Source organism: Balaenoptera physalus, assembly GCF_965194825.1.
Source record: "Balaenoptera physalus genome assembly, chromosome: 4".
Classification (NCBI taxonomy): domain Eukaryota; kingdom Metazoa; phylum Chordata; class Mammalia; order Artiodactyla; family Balaenopteridae; genus Balaenoptera; species Balaenoptera physalus.
The window spans coordinates 98,041,012-98,058,331 of NC_138891.1; the positions used below are offsets into that span (position 1 = coordinate 98,041,012).

General features: G+C 38.3%; 1 protein-coding gene across 1 annotated transcript in view; it reads right to left on the bottom strand.

Annotated features, from left to right (window-relative positions):
- Positions 1–1,774: 1,774 nt before the first annotated feature.
- ADGRG7 (adhesion G protein-coupled receptor G7) overlaps positions 1,775–17,320 on the bottom strand; it is a gene marked incomplete at its 5' end in the record, with an annotated part of 73,534 nt that continues 57,988 nt past the window's right edge. The window contains 1 exon segment of the mRNA XM_082460990.1: positions 1,775–2,518. Coding sequence (XP_082317116.1) covers positions 2,258–2,518 — 261 coding nt within the window. The 3' untranslated portion in view covers positions 1,775–2,257.

The window sequence follows — 17,320 nt, forward strand, 5'->3', positions numbered from 1 at the left end:
CCATGAGGCACTTGTATTTTGTCAGGAGATATAGTGGAAACGCCCCCACGTTTTGCCGCCAGCATCCCATCCTTGGTGTCACTGTCCACTCTCCACTCCAGGATATTCTATCAAACAGGTCATCCCCTATCCCTCCACGTCACAGTGAGTATGTGACTCAGGCTGGATCAATATTCCCTGGACACAGTGCCTGTGGGCGCATGACTCGTGTACCAGTTCTTTGGTCCTTTCTTCTCGCTGCCCCTGCTTTGCTCTGTATCAGAAGGGACTGAGCCCCACGGTTTCCTGGCTCAGCTGGCTTCTGGCTGGCTGCGGCCCATGGGAGACACTGATGGGAAGTTGCAGGGCAGGAGGAAGGGGATGCTGTCCAACCATGAAAACCCAATATGAGGATGAAGCCAAACACAGAAGAACAAAGAGCCAGCAAACAGGGAGAGAAGGGAGAATCCTGACACATTCTTTGAACTCATTTCATTTGAACTCTAGACCTAAAGTTAGTGTTATCATATATTTTGTGTCCCGAACCAGGACACTCAAGAGTAAAAGGGGCTGCTGGTAATACTTGAATCAGGACAACAGGCATAAACTGGGACCGGCTCAGGCAAACCAGAACGTAGTCACCCTACCTAAAACCGACTCAGCCCTTGCACTTCACGATGAATTGAACCATTAAACTCTCTTTGACTCTTAACCTAATCTGACTTGGATCTCTATCACTAAACTAAAAGATTCCAGACCAGTGCATGAGGTAAAGGCTTAAATCAAGAGAATTATTTCCAAGAGGTAGGATTTCAGGGTTGGCAGGGGAATAGCAATGTCCACCTGACTTAGCTTCCACAGTATGTGTGTGGAGCTTGTACATTTACGGTAGAGCCATTCCAGGAACATTATGCGAAATTTTGGTTGCTATACCACCCAAAGTGCTGAAAAAAGTACAAAGAAAACTAAAACCACGAAGGGAACACAAATATTTCACCCTCAGGCTAAATGTGTCTCTATGGTGATTTTTTTTTCCCATTTAAAGTGGCCTTTACTTAAGGTTTATTTTAATCTGAATATAAATTCCAGGACATAGAGTAAGTCAACCACATCTTGTAATTTTCCCAACATCAAGCCCCTATCTAGGGATGGCACTATAACACCACTAAAAACACTAACCTCTGAGAATTGCTTTACTTCTATATTCTCTTCCTTTTGCTTTTTTCCATTATCCTGTAAGGTCTCAATTATACTGCATTTGAAATATGCTCTTGGCTCGCCTAGAAATCCAACAGTCATTTACAACCATTTCTATAAAAAAAAACACATGTTCTTCAGAGAGTGGTAAGAAGAGTATGACACAGCTCACATGACATTTGTTAGTCCCTTAGTTCAGTGCACTCACAGCAGCTGCCTAGTTTATGACAAAACAGAACACAGCAATTCAAAGACTCGATCTCCTAAATCCAGTGGGAGTGCTGCCCAAACCAGTGGAGGTCATTTTTTATTTAGGAAGCCATTAATAATTTAAGTGTTTGAAACTCCATGAGCGGCTTGATCTTTTAAAAGCCATAAGGGGTGATTGTGACTAACTTTTCATATTTTGAGCCTCACTGTCATTTCATCAATAAAAGGGTAGATACATCAAGAACCAGAAGGAAATATTCAGAGGCTTTAGCAACGAGCTAATTTTTCTATGTCTCACTTCCCATTTCTCATGGAGTCAATTCCTCTGGTCATAAAATATGCTTTTTTAACAGAAAAAAAATACACTTTCCAGAGGTTAAGTTGGTGCAAAATTCTTAATTGGAAATAAGAGTATAAGCACATACAAATTTAAAATATTCACAGATCAAAAGTATGATACATACAAGCTACTCCCTTCAGTGTTCACCAAGAGTCATTTTGTTCTGAAGGGTAAATTTTTCTCCTCATGTCCTTTTTAGTAAACAGTAAAAGAATTTTTTAGGTTCTATATTTTTATCAAACTTTGTCACATAGACTTTATGATGTATGGAGCAATGATAATCTTGAATTATCTTGAAAGCTGAGTGGCATTCTTCACTTCATTGGAGTAAGAATCTATTGAATAACAGAAAAACTACCAAATCCACTATCCCTGATGATAATAAACAACAGGTTTTACCTGATTCTTAACCTTAAGCAAAATATACTGAGGGAGACTTTGAGAAGACTGGGTAATAAAGGAAGGAAATAGAAAAAGTGAAACACATGAGTTGAATAAAAAGAGGACCACAAAAGGTAACAGTTTTACTGTCTAGATGCTTGGGTTTTCTTGGTCACTTTCAGGTGATGCCATTTCCTTGGTAAGTATAGATGGCTCCAGCAGCCAAAAGCGTTCATTTAGGGCTGGTAATGACCTGAGCATGTTATACATCCTTACACGCAGCCTCAGTGGGGTCATTGATGGCAGCGCTTTCACTCTCCCAGCAGTTAATGACAATGACTTCAACACTTCGGAAGCTTTACTCTGGAATATTTTTGTTCTGACAATGTGGAGGATACAAATTTGCAATCCCTGGCAGACAGAATAAAAGTTTAATATTAGGTAAGTCTTGAGATACAGAATGACGGAAGAAATTGTATTTCACCCTGCCACCCACCCTTCTTCATGTACAGGAACCTGAGTTTACCAGTCAGCAGCTGCTGTGTACTTTTTTGTCTCAGAGGGTTAGGGCAATATTCTTCTCATATCTGAAGTGCTATACATAAGTAGTAGAGTTAAGAGACCTGAGTTCAGGTCCCCATTTGCCACATGTTGGCTGTGCAACTGAGAGGCTTTTTTTCCTCCTGACAGCAACCAATTCTGACACCAACTGGGTGTCCTACAATTTAATTCAATTCTGACACTAACTACTCAGAGTTCGTGTCAGACCCTACAGGTGAAGGGCTCAGTCCCACAAGACTGCCCTCACTAGTGGTGCCAGTAACAAGTATTAGGTCCCCGAGCTATCCACACTTCTGTCCAACGTGCCTATTGCCTCCCCACTTCAGGTTTGATAATTTGCTGGAAAGACTCCCAGAACTCACTCAGGAAAGAGTTTTACTTACTATTACTTGTTTATTATAAAGGATACAACTCAGGAACAGCCAAACAGAAGAGATTACAGTGCAAGAGCATGGAGTTTCCATGCCCTCTCTGAGTGTGTTACCCTCCCAGCACTTTAATCTGTTCACCAACATGCAAGCTCTCCAAATCCCTTCTTTTAGGGGTTTTTATAAAGGTTTCATTACATAGTTGTGATTGATTAAATCATTAGCTGTTGGTAAATGACTCGATATCCAACCCCTCTCCCATTCCTGGAGATTGTGGAGTGGGCTAGAAGTTCCAAGCTTCTAATCAAGCCTTGGTCTTTCTGGTGACCGACCAGCCTCCATACTGAAGCAATCTGGGGGCCTCAGCGACTGGTCATCTTATTAGCATGCAAAAAACACTCATCACTCCAGGGAGTCCAAGGATTAAAGGAACTGTGTGCCAGGAACTGAGGACAAAGACCAAATATTAATCTTTCAGTATACCACAGTAACTTTGCTCTTTTTCTGATGTCTATGATCTTCGATTTCCTAATAGGGCAGATTGACTATGGGTTACCTAATTCTTCTTACAGTTCTAACATTCTATGATTCTACATTTCTTGGAGTTTTGGTAAAATAACTAGAAGTTTGGTATATTTAAGGACAAAAAAAAATTTTAAGCACTTCTATTCATTGTTTTTCTGTACGTTACATATGAAGACCAGATGTGCACAAGTAATTAACCCACAAAAGACTGAACACTATTTTCTATACATTTTTTAAATGTATAGAACCACTATTGCAGTCCTATTAATTCCAGACACTTGCTTTTCCTTCAATCTTCATCATTTAATCCTTCTCATTTAGTCCTAATATCAACCCTATAAAATAAGCTTTATTACCCCATGTTACAGATAAGGAAACTATAGCTCAGATAAATTAAGTAACTTGCCTAAAATTACCCAACCAGTAATCAGTAGAGTCTGGAATTAAACTATATGTTTGGCTCCAAAACTCCTCTATCCAATACACTACTCTGTCTCTTGCTTGTAACTGTAATAGAAAGATCATGTAAAGTGTATTATAGCATCTAAAAGAACCCTGATAATTCCTCATTAATATCCTTTGTGGAAAAACAGATTAAATAATATCTGCAGTTGAGAGTATTGTACCAATCTTCATTTCTTGATTTTGACAATGTTATACAAATCTTATTGGGAAAAGCTGGGCAAAGAGTACATGGGAACTCTGTACTATCTTTGCAACTTCTTGTGTAAGACTATTTCAAAATGAAAAAGCTATTTTTAAAAAAATCCATGGATGTCTCCCAGATTGGCATCTATTAGGCCCCAAGCCTTAAAAGGATTATATCTAGAATCATATCCTATGAATACCGTTACAGACTTCTGGTGCTATGGTTCGATAACTCTGAGAGTTTAACTAATAAAATCAATACATATTGGCAAGGGATAGACTAGTTCTTTGGCCAAAAGCGGGAAGATTAACTTGATTACGGTATCTACTCCCCTGAAGAAGGCCTTGACGACATAAGGAAGTTTTCAATGGGACATGGGTTTCAGGAGGACAAAAGTGGCTACTGGCCATCCTGATTGTTCAAGAGAGAGAAATTTGTTTTGGAGACATGAAAAATCTGGTCCCTAGTGTAGAGTACACTATTTCACCTGGATTTTCCAAACTTAACTCTAAGGTAAAGATAAGACTGGATAGAATTTCTAGTTGTATGATAATTAGGAAAAAACCTAGACCATGGAGAATCCATAAAGCTACCATCCTGAGGGACTCTGTCTGAATGGACTCCCAATATTTCCGTGCTCCCTAAAATCCCAAAGGTGTTATCTGAAAAGACAAACCCTATGGGTCAAACTAATTCTCACTAGCACAAAGATCAAACTATATCTTTTAAGTAGTATCTGTAGCACTTAGTAAATGTTTATTAGAATTATAGATTATTCTAAATCTAGAAGGGGCCTTCCAGGTGAACTAAGCTAGTTGTTCCTATTCTTTAGTATACATAACAATCACCTGAAGATTCCTAGCTCTTAGCCCACAGGTTCTGACTGAGTTGGTAAGGGGGGAGGCCCAGGAATCAGCATTTTAACACATTATGTAAATTCTGATGTAGGCAATATTCAAGCTCACTTTGTAAAGCACTGTGTTAATGTTAACAGCCTCCCTTCATTTTATATTTTACATGCCTCACTCAGAAAGGATGTGTGACTTTCCTAAAATCATATGAATAATTAATTGTAGAGCTGGAAGACAGCTTAAATCTCCTGCCTTTTAGTCCAGTACTCCTGCCACATGGCCACCTTCAATTTTGCCATAAAGTATTAACATTTTGTAACAAGCCTCTGTTTTGTAATATGCCTCTCCAGTGCATGGAGGAGAGAATATCCTTGCCTAGACCTTCTTTTAGATACTTTTCTAAATTACTGGTCATTCTAGGTGACAAATGAATGACTCAGCTGGCAATCTCAGACTAAGCTTACACTACTTATTGCCTTTCTGGGGAGTTTCCATTGGGTGCTGCAAACAGTAAAGGTCTGCCTTATATCCATTCAAATTTGGTGGCAGGCACACATCTATTGTTTAATGGAGTTATTCTCAAAAAGCACTGGAGAGGGCTGCCTGGGATAGAGGGTGAGATCCTACACACATTAAACCTGGTGGTAGCAATTCAGATAGTCACGCAGCTCCCCACACTGCACTCTGCAGGCTCTCCATCATTGTGGTCAAGCCAAAATGACTTAATGCCCTCCCCAATGATTTCCATTTTGTATCAGACTTCCCTCCTCAATGTTACTTGACCAGAGCCAGAAACAACCAACACTGAGACAATCATCAAATGCTATAGTTTTTTCACAAAATATTAGAGAAATGTAGCCCATCCCAGTATCAAACTAGATGTTATCCACTGTGAGAGATACACAAAAGTATGTTTCTTACACCAGAGAACTGATAATCTAGTTGAGGAGATGAGACTTGTACCCATAAAAAGTTAATTTTTGAGTACAAGGAAAAAAGGGACAAATGAACTTAGAAAACTACAATAATTCTATTGTATCTGATAAAAAATTTATTTATTTAATTCATAGTTGAATTAATAAATCTAGAATTAAAAACCATCATTTTAGGGACTTTCCTGGCAGTCCAGTGGTTAAGACTGTGGTTCCGATGCAGGGAGTGAGGGTTCAATCCCTGGTTGGGGAACAAGATCCCACATTCCGTGTAGTAAGCCCAATAAATAAATAAATATATACCTTCATTTTAAGGGTTTAAAGCCTATAAGTGAATAATCTATGTGGACTGTACCAGTGTCACTTTCCTGGGTTTTATTTATTTTTTTTTTTGGAGGAAAATGTTGTTTTTTTTTTTTTTTTTTTTCTTCAAAAATGGGCAAAGGACCTGGATAGATATTTCTCCAAAGAAAAAATATATATACAAATAAGCCCACGAAAAGATGCTCAACATCACTGACCATCAGGAAAATGCCAATCAAAACCGCAGTGAGATAGCACCCCACACCCATCAGGATAGCAGCTATCAAAAAAAAAAAGAAAGAAAGAAAGAAAAAGAAAAGAAAATAACGAGTGTTGGCTAGGATGTGGAGAAATTAGAAACCTCATGCACTGTTGGTGAGAATGCAAAATGGTACAGTCACTGTGGAAAACAGTACGGAGCGTCCTCAAAAAACTAAAATAGACCACGTGATTAAGCAATCCCACTACTGGGTATACACCCAAACAAAAAGAAAGCAGAGTCTCGAGGAGATATCTGTACACCCATGTTCACAGCAGCACTACTCACAAGAGCCAAAACGTGGAAGCTACCCATCTGCCCCTCAGCATTTGAAGGGGTAAGCAAAATGTGGGCCATCCATACAGTGGGACATCATTCACCTTGAAAAGGAAGTTCTGACACAGGCTGCAACACGAGAGAACCTCGACACCACAGTGCTGAGTGAAATAAGCCACTCGCTCAAGAACAAATACTGTGTGATTCCACTTATATGAGGTACTCAGAGGAGAAGAACCACAGAGACAGTAGGATGGTGGGTGCCAGGGGCTGGGGGTGGGTCAGTGTTTCACGGGGACAGAGCTTCAATTTTACAAGATGAAGAGTGACAGGGATGGACGGTGGTGATGGCTGCACAACGACGAGACGGGATTTAGTGCCACTGAGCTGCACACTGAAGAGTGGGCAACGTGGTAAATCTCTCTTGCATGTATTTTACTCAACGCCAAACACCTCGACGGAGTCGTCCAGCAGCTGCACTCGGACGGGCGTCCTGGCCGCCGGCCACGCCGCTGCCGCCGCCGAGGGGCCCAGCCCAGGCTCGAGGGTGCTGACGCCCGCGGGGGTCGGGGCGCCTAGGCGTGTCCCTGGGGTCTGCAGGGCGCGGTAGGTTCCTTCCAGCTCCCCCATTCTTCACCAGCTAAGAGTGAGGAATGCACTGTCTTGAGGCGCACGTCCGGCTGAGAAAATTCTCAGTCCTCCAGCCAGAGGACTGTGGCTTGTTCCCCTGCTCTGCCGTGCACGTCCTGGGACTGCGTCCTTGCTGGGACCAGGCTGCAGGAAAGAGAGTAAAAAGCCCGTGGAGTTTTAGGTGTCTCAGGCCTGGCAGCCGCCAGGGCCCCGCTGTCCCCTGCAGCGCCCTGCAGACGCCGCGTCTGCTCCTCCCGCTTGCGAAGGCCCGTAGGCCGCCGAAAATGTCTTTCTTTTATTTTTATTTATTTACTTTTTTTGGTGTTATAATTTTTTTAATAGATCTATTATAGTTATATAAGGTGTTATCACTGGAAGAGCTGGGTGAAGACTACATAGGAACTCTCTGTACTATTTTTATAACTTCTTATGAGTTCAAAATTATTTCAAAAAATATTCTTATGGGTGATATGAGTGGGAAGAACGAAAAAAAAAAAAAATTCTGACCTTTCTCAGCCTTTTTTCCACAACATAAAATCTCATTAAGTTTATAGAATTTCAGTGAAAGAAAGATTATTGCCAAGAATTAAATGCCAAGCTAATCTGGGGTTCATGTGCCATGGTACCTAAAGAAAAATTATCAGCTAGGAAAGTCCTCATTAATATTTACTAACTATCTCTTAAACAATTACTACAACATATGCTATCATTAATAAGAAATTCATTAAAATTAAGAAGTCAAAATAACATGACAATCTAATAAAGAAGACTGGCAAAAGGCATTGAAACTATTTAAGTATAAGAAAATGCAGTTAGTACAATTATCAAACAAAATCCAACTATTATAAATATTTCTTGAAAGAAAATAATGTAGACAGTATAATTTAACAACAATAATTGTATGATAAATTTTAAATTTTACCAATAAAACCAGGAGACAAAAAGCAGCTAAACTGTGTTCATTTTACTATCTTTAAAAGGGAGGAATCCTATATATAAAATAGATAAGTAATAAGGACCTACTGTATAGCACAGGGAACTCTACTCAATATTCTGTAATAACCTATATGTAAAGAATCTAAAAAAGAATGAATATATGTATAACTGATTCACTTTGCTCTACACCTGAACCTAACACAACATTGTAAATCAACTATACTCCAATTTTTTAAAAAAAGGGGAGGAATCAATACATATTGTTTTACTTTGGAAGTTGAAAATTCTATCTTATAAATTGTATTAATGTTTAATAAACAAAAATAATAATTAATGGGATGAAAATGTTCTAATTGGAGAAGGTTAAATAAAAGAAAATATAATTTATATAGCACAACATATAAAACAAAGGAAGAAATCATGGATACATGTAAAAAAAGAAAATAAGATGACAGAATAAGATCAAACATACCAGTTTTGATAACCAATATTTAGCTATATAGATAAAAGTTTAACTTTTTAGATAAAATAGAAAAACAATGAGAAAATGATTTTAAAAGCACAATCTGGGGACTTCCCTGGTGGCTAAGTGGTTAAGAATCCACCTGCCAATGCAGGGGACACAAGTTCGAGCCCTGGTCCGGGAAGATCCCACGTGCTGCGAAGTAACTAAGCCCGTGTGCCACAGCTACTGAAGCCTGTGCACCTAGAGCCCATGCTCTGCAACAAGAGAAGCCACCACAATGAGAGGCCCACACATCGCAATGAAGAGTATCCCCCGCTCGCCACAACTAGAGAAAGCCCGTGCACAGCAACAAAGACCCAACGCAGAGAAAAATAAATAAATAAATAAATAAAATCTATTTAAAAAAATACAATCTAAATATATGGGATCTAAAAAAAGGTAAGTCAAAAACAAAGTGACACAGAAAGGTTAATGACAAAAGAACTAACACAGATTAGATAAGATCCATAAAAACAAATTAGAAGTTGCTACATTAATATATGGAAAATTAGATTTCAAGATAAAATAGGACTGAGAGTGACTTGTTATATTGATGAAAGTTATCATGTACCAGAAATATACAACATCCATGAATTTTTAGAAACATGATAATACAGCATTAATTTGTATAAAGACAAACACTTAAACATAAGAAAAACTGGTAGAAAAGTGTAAAAGGGAATTTTACATGCCTTTCTCTGGCTTTGATGAACAAGTTAAAGGTAAATAAGATTTTACAAAAGATAACTTGAAAACTATATCCCCTTGAAAAAGTACATATGTGACATATAAAAATATTGTCAGAAGGTAATCTCAGTAAATATTAAATTGGAAAATTTTTTATAGTAATAACAATCCACGTAGAATTTTAGGAATTATCCCTTTGCTTTCAGGGTTAGAGGTCTGGAGTTTAAGAAGCAAGCTCTCACTAAGGAGCATCTTTTCTTGCCTCATGTAGGTGGTCCAGTGATCACATTTGTTCACACAAATGATCCTGGTGCAGGGTGCGTAGTTTAGAAGAAGGGTACTTTCCACTGTCGTTGGGAATGTAAATTGGTGCAGCCACTGAGGAACACAGTATGGAGCTTCCTCAAAAAAATTAAATATAGAACTACCATATGATCTAGCAATTCCACTCGTGGGCATACAACCAAAGAAAAGAAAAACATTAATTCAAAAAGATATGTGCACCCTAATGTTCATAACAGTATTATTTACAGTAGCCAAGATATGGAAGCAAGCTAAGTGTCCATCAACAGATGAATGGATAAAGCAAGCTAAGTGTCCATCAACAGATGAATGGATGAAAAGTCGAAGGATATCTCCCATAACTTTAAAAGAAAAAAAAAATGAAGATGTGGTATGTATGTACAATGGAATACTACTCAGCCATGAGAAGAATGAAATTTTGCCATTTGCAACAATGTGGATAGACTTGGAGGGTATTATGCTTAGTGAAATAAGTCAGACTGAGAAAGATAAACACTGTATGATATCACTTATGTGTGGAATCTAAAAAATAAAACAAACTAGTGAATGTAACAAAAAAGAAACAGACTCACAGATACAGAGAACAAACTACTGCTTACCAGTGAGGAGAGGGAAGAGGGGAGGGGCAAAACAGAGGTAGGGGATTAAGAGGTACAAGCTACTATGTATAAAATAAATAAGCTACAAGAATATATTGCACAACACAGGGAATATTTTATAAGAACTATAATCTTTAAAAATTGTGAATCACTATATCATATACCTGAAACTTATACAATATTGTAAATCAACTATACATGAATTAAAAAAAAATAAATTAAAAAAGAAGGGTACTTTCATTATATTGAAGTATATTTCACTCTGCCAACTCAGAAAAAATGGAACTCTATATACAGAGAGAAAAGTCCTTGTAATATTTTTCATCAGAGTAAAAGGCAATGTTCACTATGGGAAGAAGGATAGAATAAGAAGCACAGAGAGAAATTCCTGATTTCAAGGTAAGTCTTTCAATAATGCCTCCTTGTTTTATCTTAAACTTTTGACATTCCCCATGTATAATACACAAATACAAAAGAATAAAAACAAAAATCTTGTGCGGTCAAACAGAATTTTTATTTTCATCTACCATTTTGGTTCATCTATATGATTATTTTTGCCATGATGAAAACCAGAAGGTGACCATAATCCTTAGCCTAAATGTTGAGCTTCTCTCACAGTAGATACTCCCAAGATGTTAACAGTATGGTTTCCAAAGAAAAAAAGAATATAAATCTTCAATTCAGATTTTTTTAAACAAAGTATGAATGGAATTTTTTTAAAGATTTATTATTAAATATATTCTTGAGATAAGTCTCAAGGAATAAAAGTATCTTCAGTCCTATGTATGACTTATATCACAAAAACAACTTTATATGGTTCTGTTCCTATCAAATCAACCCTCTTGCAGATAAAAACTATAAACTCTGGACAAAATATTTTTAAAAACCTATATGAAGACATTGGAGGACAAGCAAAAGCAGTCAGAAACCAGAAGGGGAATCTACACTTAGGAAAAAGGGACTTCCACTGGGTAGGTTTCCATATTTTGTTTTGTGCTTAATATCTTTTAGCCTGAAGTCACACCATAATCAGCCCAGGCAGGATGAGTAAACCTGGAGTTGAAACAGGCAGTCTTATTAGGTTGAAAAAACAGAAGACAGGGTTTAGGGCAACCACAGCAGCTGGAAAGTAAGTAACAGTATGGATATGAATATCCAGGAAAAGACAGAGAGGAGGAGCTCCAGAGTCTGTTTATAAACTCTGCCTAAATCTCTGATTAACCTCTGAATTACAAATGGATGGGATGGACTCCAAGAAGCACAGATAAGGCTAAAAACACTAAACAGAGATTTCAGCTGCTGCCCACCCTAGGGAGAGATAGAGTTTTCAATTTTAGTCCACCTAAGTTAATCATATGGCAACTCCACTCTTGGTAGGAATATAGCAGAATGCAGAGTTGCTACAATGTAGGATCTATAATGCTCTGGAAATAATTGAAATTACCAAACATATGAAAAAACAGAAAAACATGGCCCATACTAAAGAAAAAAATTAATCAATGGAGAATGACCAAAATGACCCAGATGTTAAATTTAGCAAACAAGAAATTTAAAGTACTATTACAACATGCTTACAGATGTATTCATAGAGTACAAAAGAAAATGTACTCATAATGAGCCAAAAATAAGGAAATGTAAGCAAAATGTACTACTATAAAATATAACAAAACAAAAATTTGTAAACTAAAAAAGTACAATATCTGAAATAAAAATCACTGGATAGGCTCAATAGCAAACTGAAGATGACTAAAGAAAAAAATCAGTGTCCTTGGAGACAGATCACCAGGATGATCCAGTCTGATGGATAGCAAGAAGAAAGACTGAGAAAGAATGAACACAGCTCAGGAACCTGCAGAACAATATTAAATTAACTAACATGTACTTAGAGTCCCAGAAAGAGAGAAGAGAGAGAATGGGACACAAAAACTATTTGAAAAATAATGGCTGAAAATTTCTCAAACTTGATGAAAGACATAAATTAATAGATTCAAGAAGCTCAGCAATCCCAAGCAGAATAAATGCAAAAAAATAAAATAAAATAATATCTGGGCACATTATAGTCAAAATGATGAAAGTCAAAGATAAAGGGAAAACCCTGAAAACAACCAGAGGAAAGTAACGCATTATATAACAGGAGGAAAAATAATGCAAAACATTGAAGATGTCTCATTAGAAACTGGAGCCAGTTTGTGAAATTACTTCTTCATAGTGCTAAAGGGAAAAAAAAACTCTGTCAAGTCATAATTCTATATCCAGTGAAAATATCTCTCAACAATGAAAGCTAAATAAAGACATTTTTAGGTAAAAGAAAACTGAAAGAATTTTTCACCAGAAGATATATACTAAGAAATTCTAAAGGAAAGTTTTCAGCCTGAAGGGAAACAAAATCACATGGAAATTCAGATCTTCAAGAAGGGATTAAGAACGAGCAAAAACAATAACACTGCCTTGTGGGGTTTATAATGTATGCACATGTAGTACATCAGACAACTATAACATAAAGGAAGGAAGAATAACACGTAAGCTTATACTGTTACAAGAGTCTTAGATTTTAGTGGAAGTGGTAAAATATTAACTCTGTTGAGTATGGAAAGTTAAGGATGTATAATGTATCCCTAAATCAACAAAAAATATGCTGAGCTATTGCTTAATAACCAACATATAAATTACAATGGAATCCTAGTACTACTGAATTTACCCAAAAGTAGGCAGGAAAAGAGGAACAAAGGAATAAAAAATAGAGTGGCAACAGAAAGCAAATAGTAAAATGTTAGACATAAATTCACCCATATTAATAATTACATTAGCTCAAACAGACTAAACACTCAAAAGACAGAGATTGCCAGAATTGATAAAAGATCCATCTACTTGCTGTCTGTAAGATACATACTTTAAATATAAAGGCACAGATAGGTTGAAAGTGAATGGATGAAAAAATATGTATCATGTAACCAATATGCATAAGAAGGCTGGATATCAGATAAAGTAGACTTCATGACAAAGAGCATTATCAGAGATAAGGAGGGACATTTCCAAATGATAAAGGGTCAATTCATTCAAAGACATAATAATCATAAATGTCTATGCATCTAACAGCAGAACCTCAACACATGTGATGCAAAAATTGACAGAATTAAGGAGAGAATAAACAAATTCACAATCACAGTTGGAGATTTTAGCATTCCTTTTTCAGCAGTTGAGAGAACCAAAAATGTTGGTAAGGACAGAAAATCTGTACAGTACTAACAATCACTTTGATCCTATTGACATTTTTAGAACACTATACCCGACAACTACAGAATACCATTCTTTTCCAAGTTAAATGTTTTGTTCACCAAGATAGACCAAATGCTTGTTCAACCATAAAATCAGTCTCATTAAATTTAAAAGAATTAAAAGAAAAAAATTCAGACATAACTTACCAAGACTGAATCAGGATGTAATAGAAAATCTAAATGGAGCAATAATGAACAAGGAGATTGAATCAGTAATTTAAAATCTCACAACACATAAAAGCCCAGGACAAGAGGGCTTCACAGGTGAGCTATACCAAACATTTAAAGAATGAATACCAAACCTTCTCAAACTCTCCCAAAAAAAGTGAAGATGAAGGAACACTTGCAAACTCTTTACAGGGCCAGCATAACCCTAATACTGAAGCCAGATAAGGACACTACAAGAAAAGAAAATTACAAGCCATATTCCTGATGACCATAGATGCAAAATCCTCAACAAAATATTAGCAAACTGAATTCAAAAATACATTAAAAGGATCATACACCATGATCAAATGGGACTCAACCCTGGAAGCAAGAATGGTTCAACATATGCAAATCAATAAATGTGATACACCACATGAACAGAATGAAGGACAAAAATCGGGATCATTTCAATAGATGCAGAAAAACTATTTAACAAAACTCAACATCCTTTCAAGAGAAAAACTCTCAACAAATAAGGTATAGAAGGATTGTTCATCAACATAATAAAGGCCACATCTGACAAGCCCACAGCTAACATCACACTCAATGGTGAAAATTAAAAGCCTTTGCTCTAAGACAGGAATAAGACAAGGATGCCGACTCTTGCCACTTCCATTCAACATAGTACTGGAAGTCCTAGTCAGAAAAATAGGCAGGAAAAAGAAATAACAGGCATCCAAGTTGGAAAGGAAAAAATAAAACTGTCTCTGCTGGCAGACGAAATTATCTTAAATACAGAAAACCCAAAAGACTCCACCAGAAAACCAGAACTAATAAATAAATTTAGTAAAGTTGCAGGATAAAAAATAAACATACAGAAATCAGTTGCAGGAGACCTTCAAGATGGTGGAGGAGTAAGACATGGAGATCACCTTCCTCCCCACAAATACATCTACATGTGGAACAACTCCTACAGAACACCTACTGAACGCTGGCAGAAGACCTCAGACTTCCCCAAAAGCAAGAAGCTCTCCACGTACCTGGGTAGGGCAAAAGAAAAAAGAAAAAATGAGACAAAAGAATAGGGACGGGACCTGCACCTCTGGGAGAGAGCTGTGAAGAAGGAAAAGTTTCCACACACTAGGAAGCCCCTTCACTGGCGGAGACGGTGGGTGGGAGTGGGGGAAACTTCAGAGCCATGGAGGAGAGCGCAGCAACAGGGGTGCAGAGGGCAAAGCGGATGGATTCCTGCGCAGAGGATCCGTGCCGACCAGCACTCACCAGCCTGAGAGGCTTGTCTGCTCACCCGCTGGGAAGGGTGGGGGCTGGGAGCTGAGGCTCCAGCTTCGGAGGTCGGATCCCAGGGAGAGGACTGGTGTTGGCTGCGTGAACACAGCCTGAAGGGTGCTAGTGCACCATGGCTAGCCAGGAGAGAGTCTGGGAAAAAGTCTGAAATTCCCTAAGAGGAAAGAGACCATTGTTTTAGGGGGCGCAAGGACAGGGGATTCAGAACACCGCCTAAACGAGCTCCAGAGATGGGCGTGAGCCGCAGCTAACATCACAAACCCCAGAGACGGGCATGAGACGCCAAGGCTGCTACTGCAGCCACCAAGAAGCCTGTGTGCGAGCACAGGTCACTATCCACACCTCCCCTCCCAGGAGCCTGTGCAGCCCGCAACTGCCAGGGTCCCGTGATCCAGGGACAACTTCCCTGGGAGAACATGTGGTGTGCCTCAGGCTGTTGCAACGTCACGCCGGCCTCTGCCGCCGCAAGCTCGCCCCACATTCCATACCCCTCCCTACCCCCAGCCTGAATGAGTCAGAGCCCCCTAATCAGCTGCTACTTTAACCCCATCCTGTCTCAGTGAAGAACAGACACCCTCAGGTGACCTACACACACAGGCGGGGCCAAATACAAAGCTGAACCCCAGGAGCTGTGGGAACAAAGAAGAGAAAGGGAAATCTCTCCATGCAGTCTCAGGAGCTGTGGATTAAATCTCCACAATCAACCTGATGTACCCTGAATCTCTGGAATACCTGAATAGACAACGAATCATCCCAAAATTGAGGCAGTGGACTTTGGGAGCAACTATAGACTTGGGATTTGCTGTCTGCATCTAATTTATTTCTGGTTTTAAGTTTATGTTACTTAAGTATTTAGAGTTTATGATCATTGGTAGATTTGTTTATTGCATTCGTTGCTCTCTTCCATTTTTTCCTTTTATATATAGATTTTTTTTTCCTTTTCCTCTTTTTGTGAGTGTGTATGTGTATGCTTCTTTGTGTGAGTTTCTCTGTATAGTTTTGCTTTTACCATTTGTCCTAGGGTTCTATCTGTCCTGGTTTTTTGTTTGTTTCCTTGTTTTTAGTATAGTTCTTAGTGCTTGTTATCATTGGTGGATTTGTTTTATGCTTTGGTTGCTCTCTTCTTTCTATCTTTCTTTTTTATTACTTTTTGATTTTTTGATTTTTAATTATTTTTTATTTTTTATTTTAAAAACTTTCATTTTATTATATTTATTTTTTCTTTCTTTCCTTCTTTTCTCCCTTTTCTTCTGAGCCATGTGACAGGTAGGGTCTTGGTGCTCTAGCCAGGTGTCAGGCCTGTGCCTCTGAGGTGGGAGAGCCGAGTTCAGGACATTGGTCTACAAGAGACCTCCCAGCTCCAGGTAATATCAAATGGTGAAAGTTCTCCCAGACACGCCCATCTCAATGTTAAGACCCAGCTCCACTCAATAACCAGCAAGATACAGTGCTGGAAACCCTATGACAAACAAATAGCAGGACAGAAACACAACCCCACCCATTAACAGAGAGGCTGCCTAAAATCATAATAAGGTCACAGACACCCCAAAACACACCACTGAACACGGTCCTGCCCACTAGAAAGACAAGATCCAGCCTCATACACCAGAACATAGGCACCAGTCCCCTACACCAGTAAGCCTATAAAACCCACTGAACCAAACTTGGCCACTGGGGGCAGACACCAAAAACAACAGGAACTACGAACCTGCAGCCTGCAAAAAGGAGACACCAAAGATAGTAAGTTAAGCAAAATGAGAAGACAGAGAAACACACAGCAAATAAAGGAGCAAGGTAAAAACCCACCAGACCAAACAAATGAACAGGAAATAGGCAGTCTACCTGAAAAAGAAGTCAGAGTAATGATAGTAAAGATGATCCAAAATCTTGGAAATAGAATGGAGAAAATACAAGAAACGTTTAACAAGGACCTAGAAGAAATAAACAGCAAACAAACAATGCTGAACAACACAATAAATGAAATTTAAAATTCTCTAGAAGGAATCAACAGCAGAATAACTGAGGCAGAAGAACGGATAAGTGACCTGGAAGATAAAATAGTGGAAATAACTATTGCAGAGCAGAATAAAGAAAAAAGAATG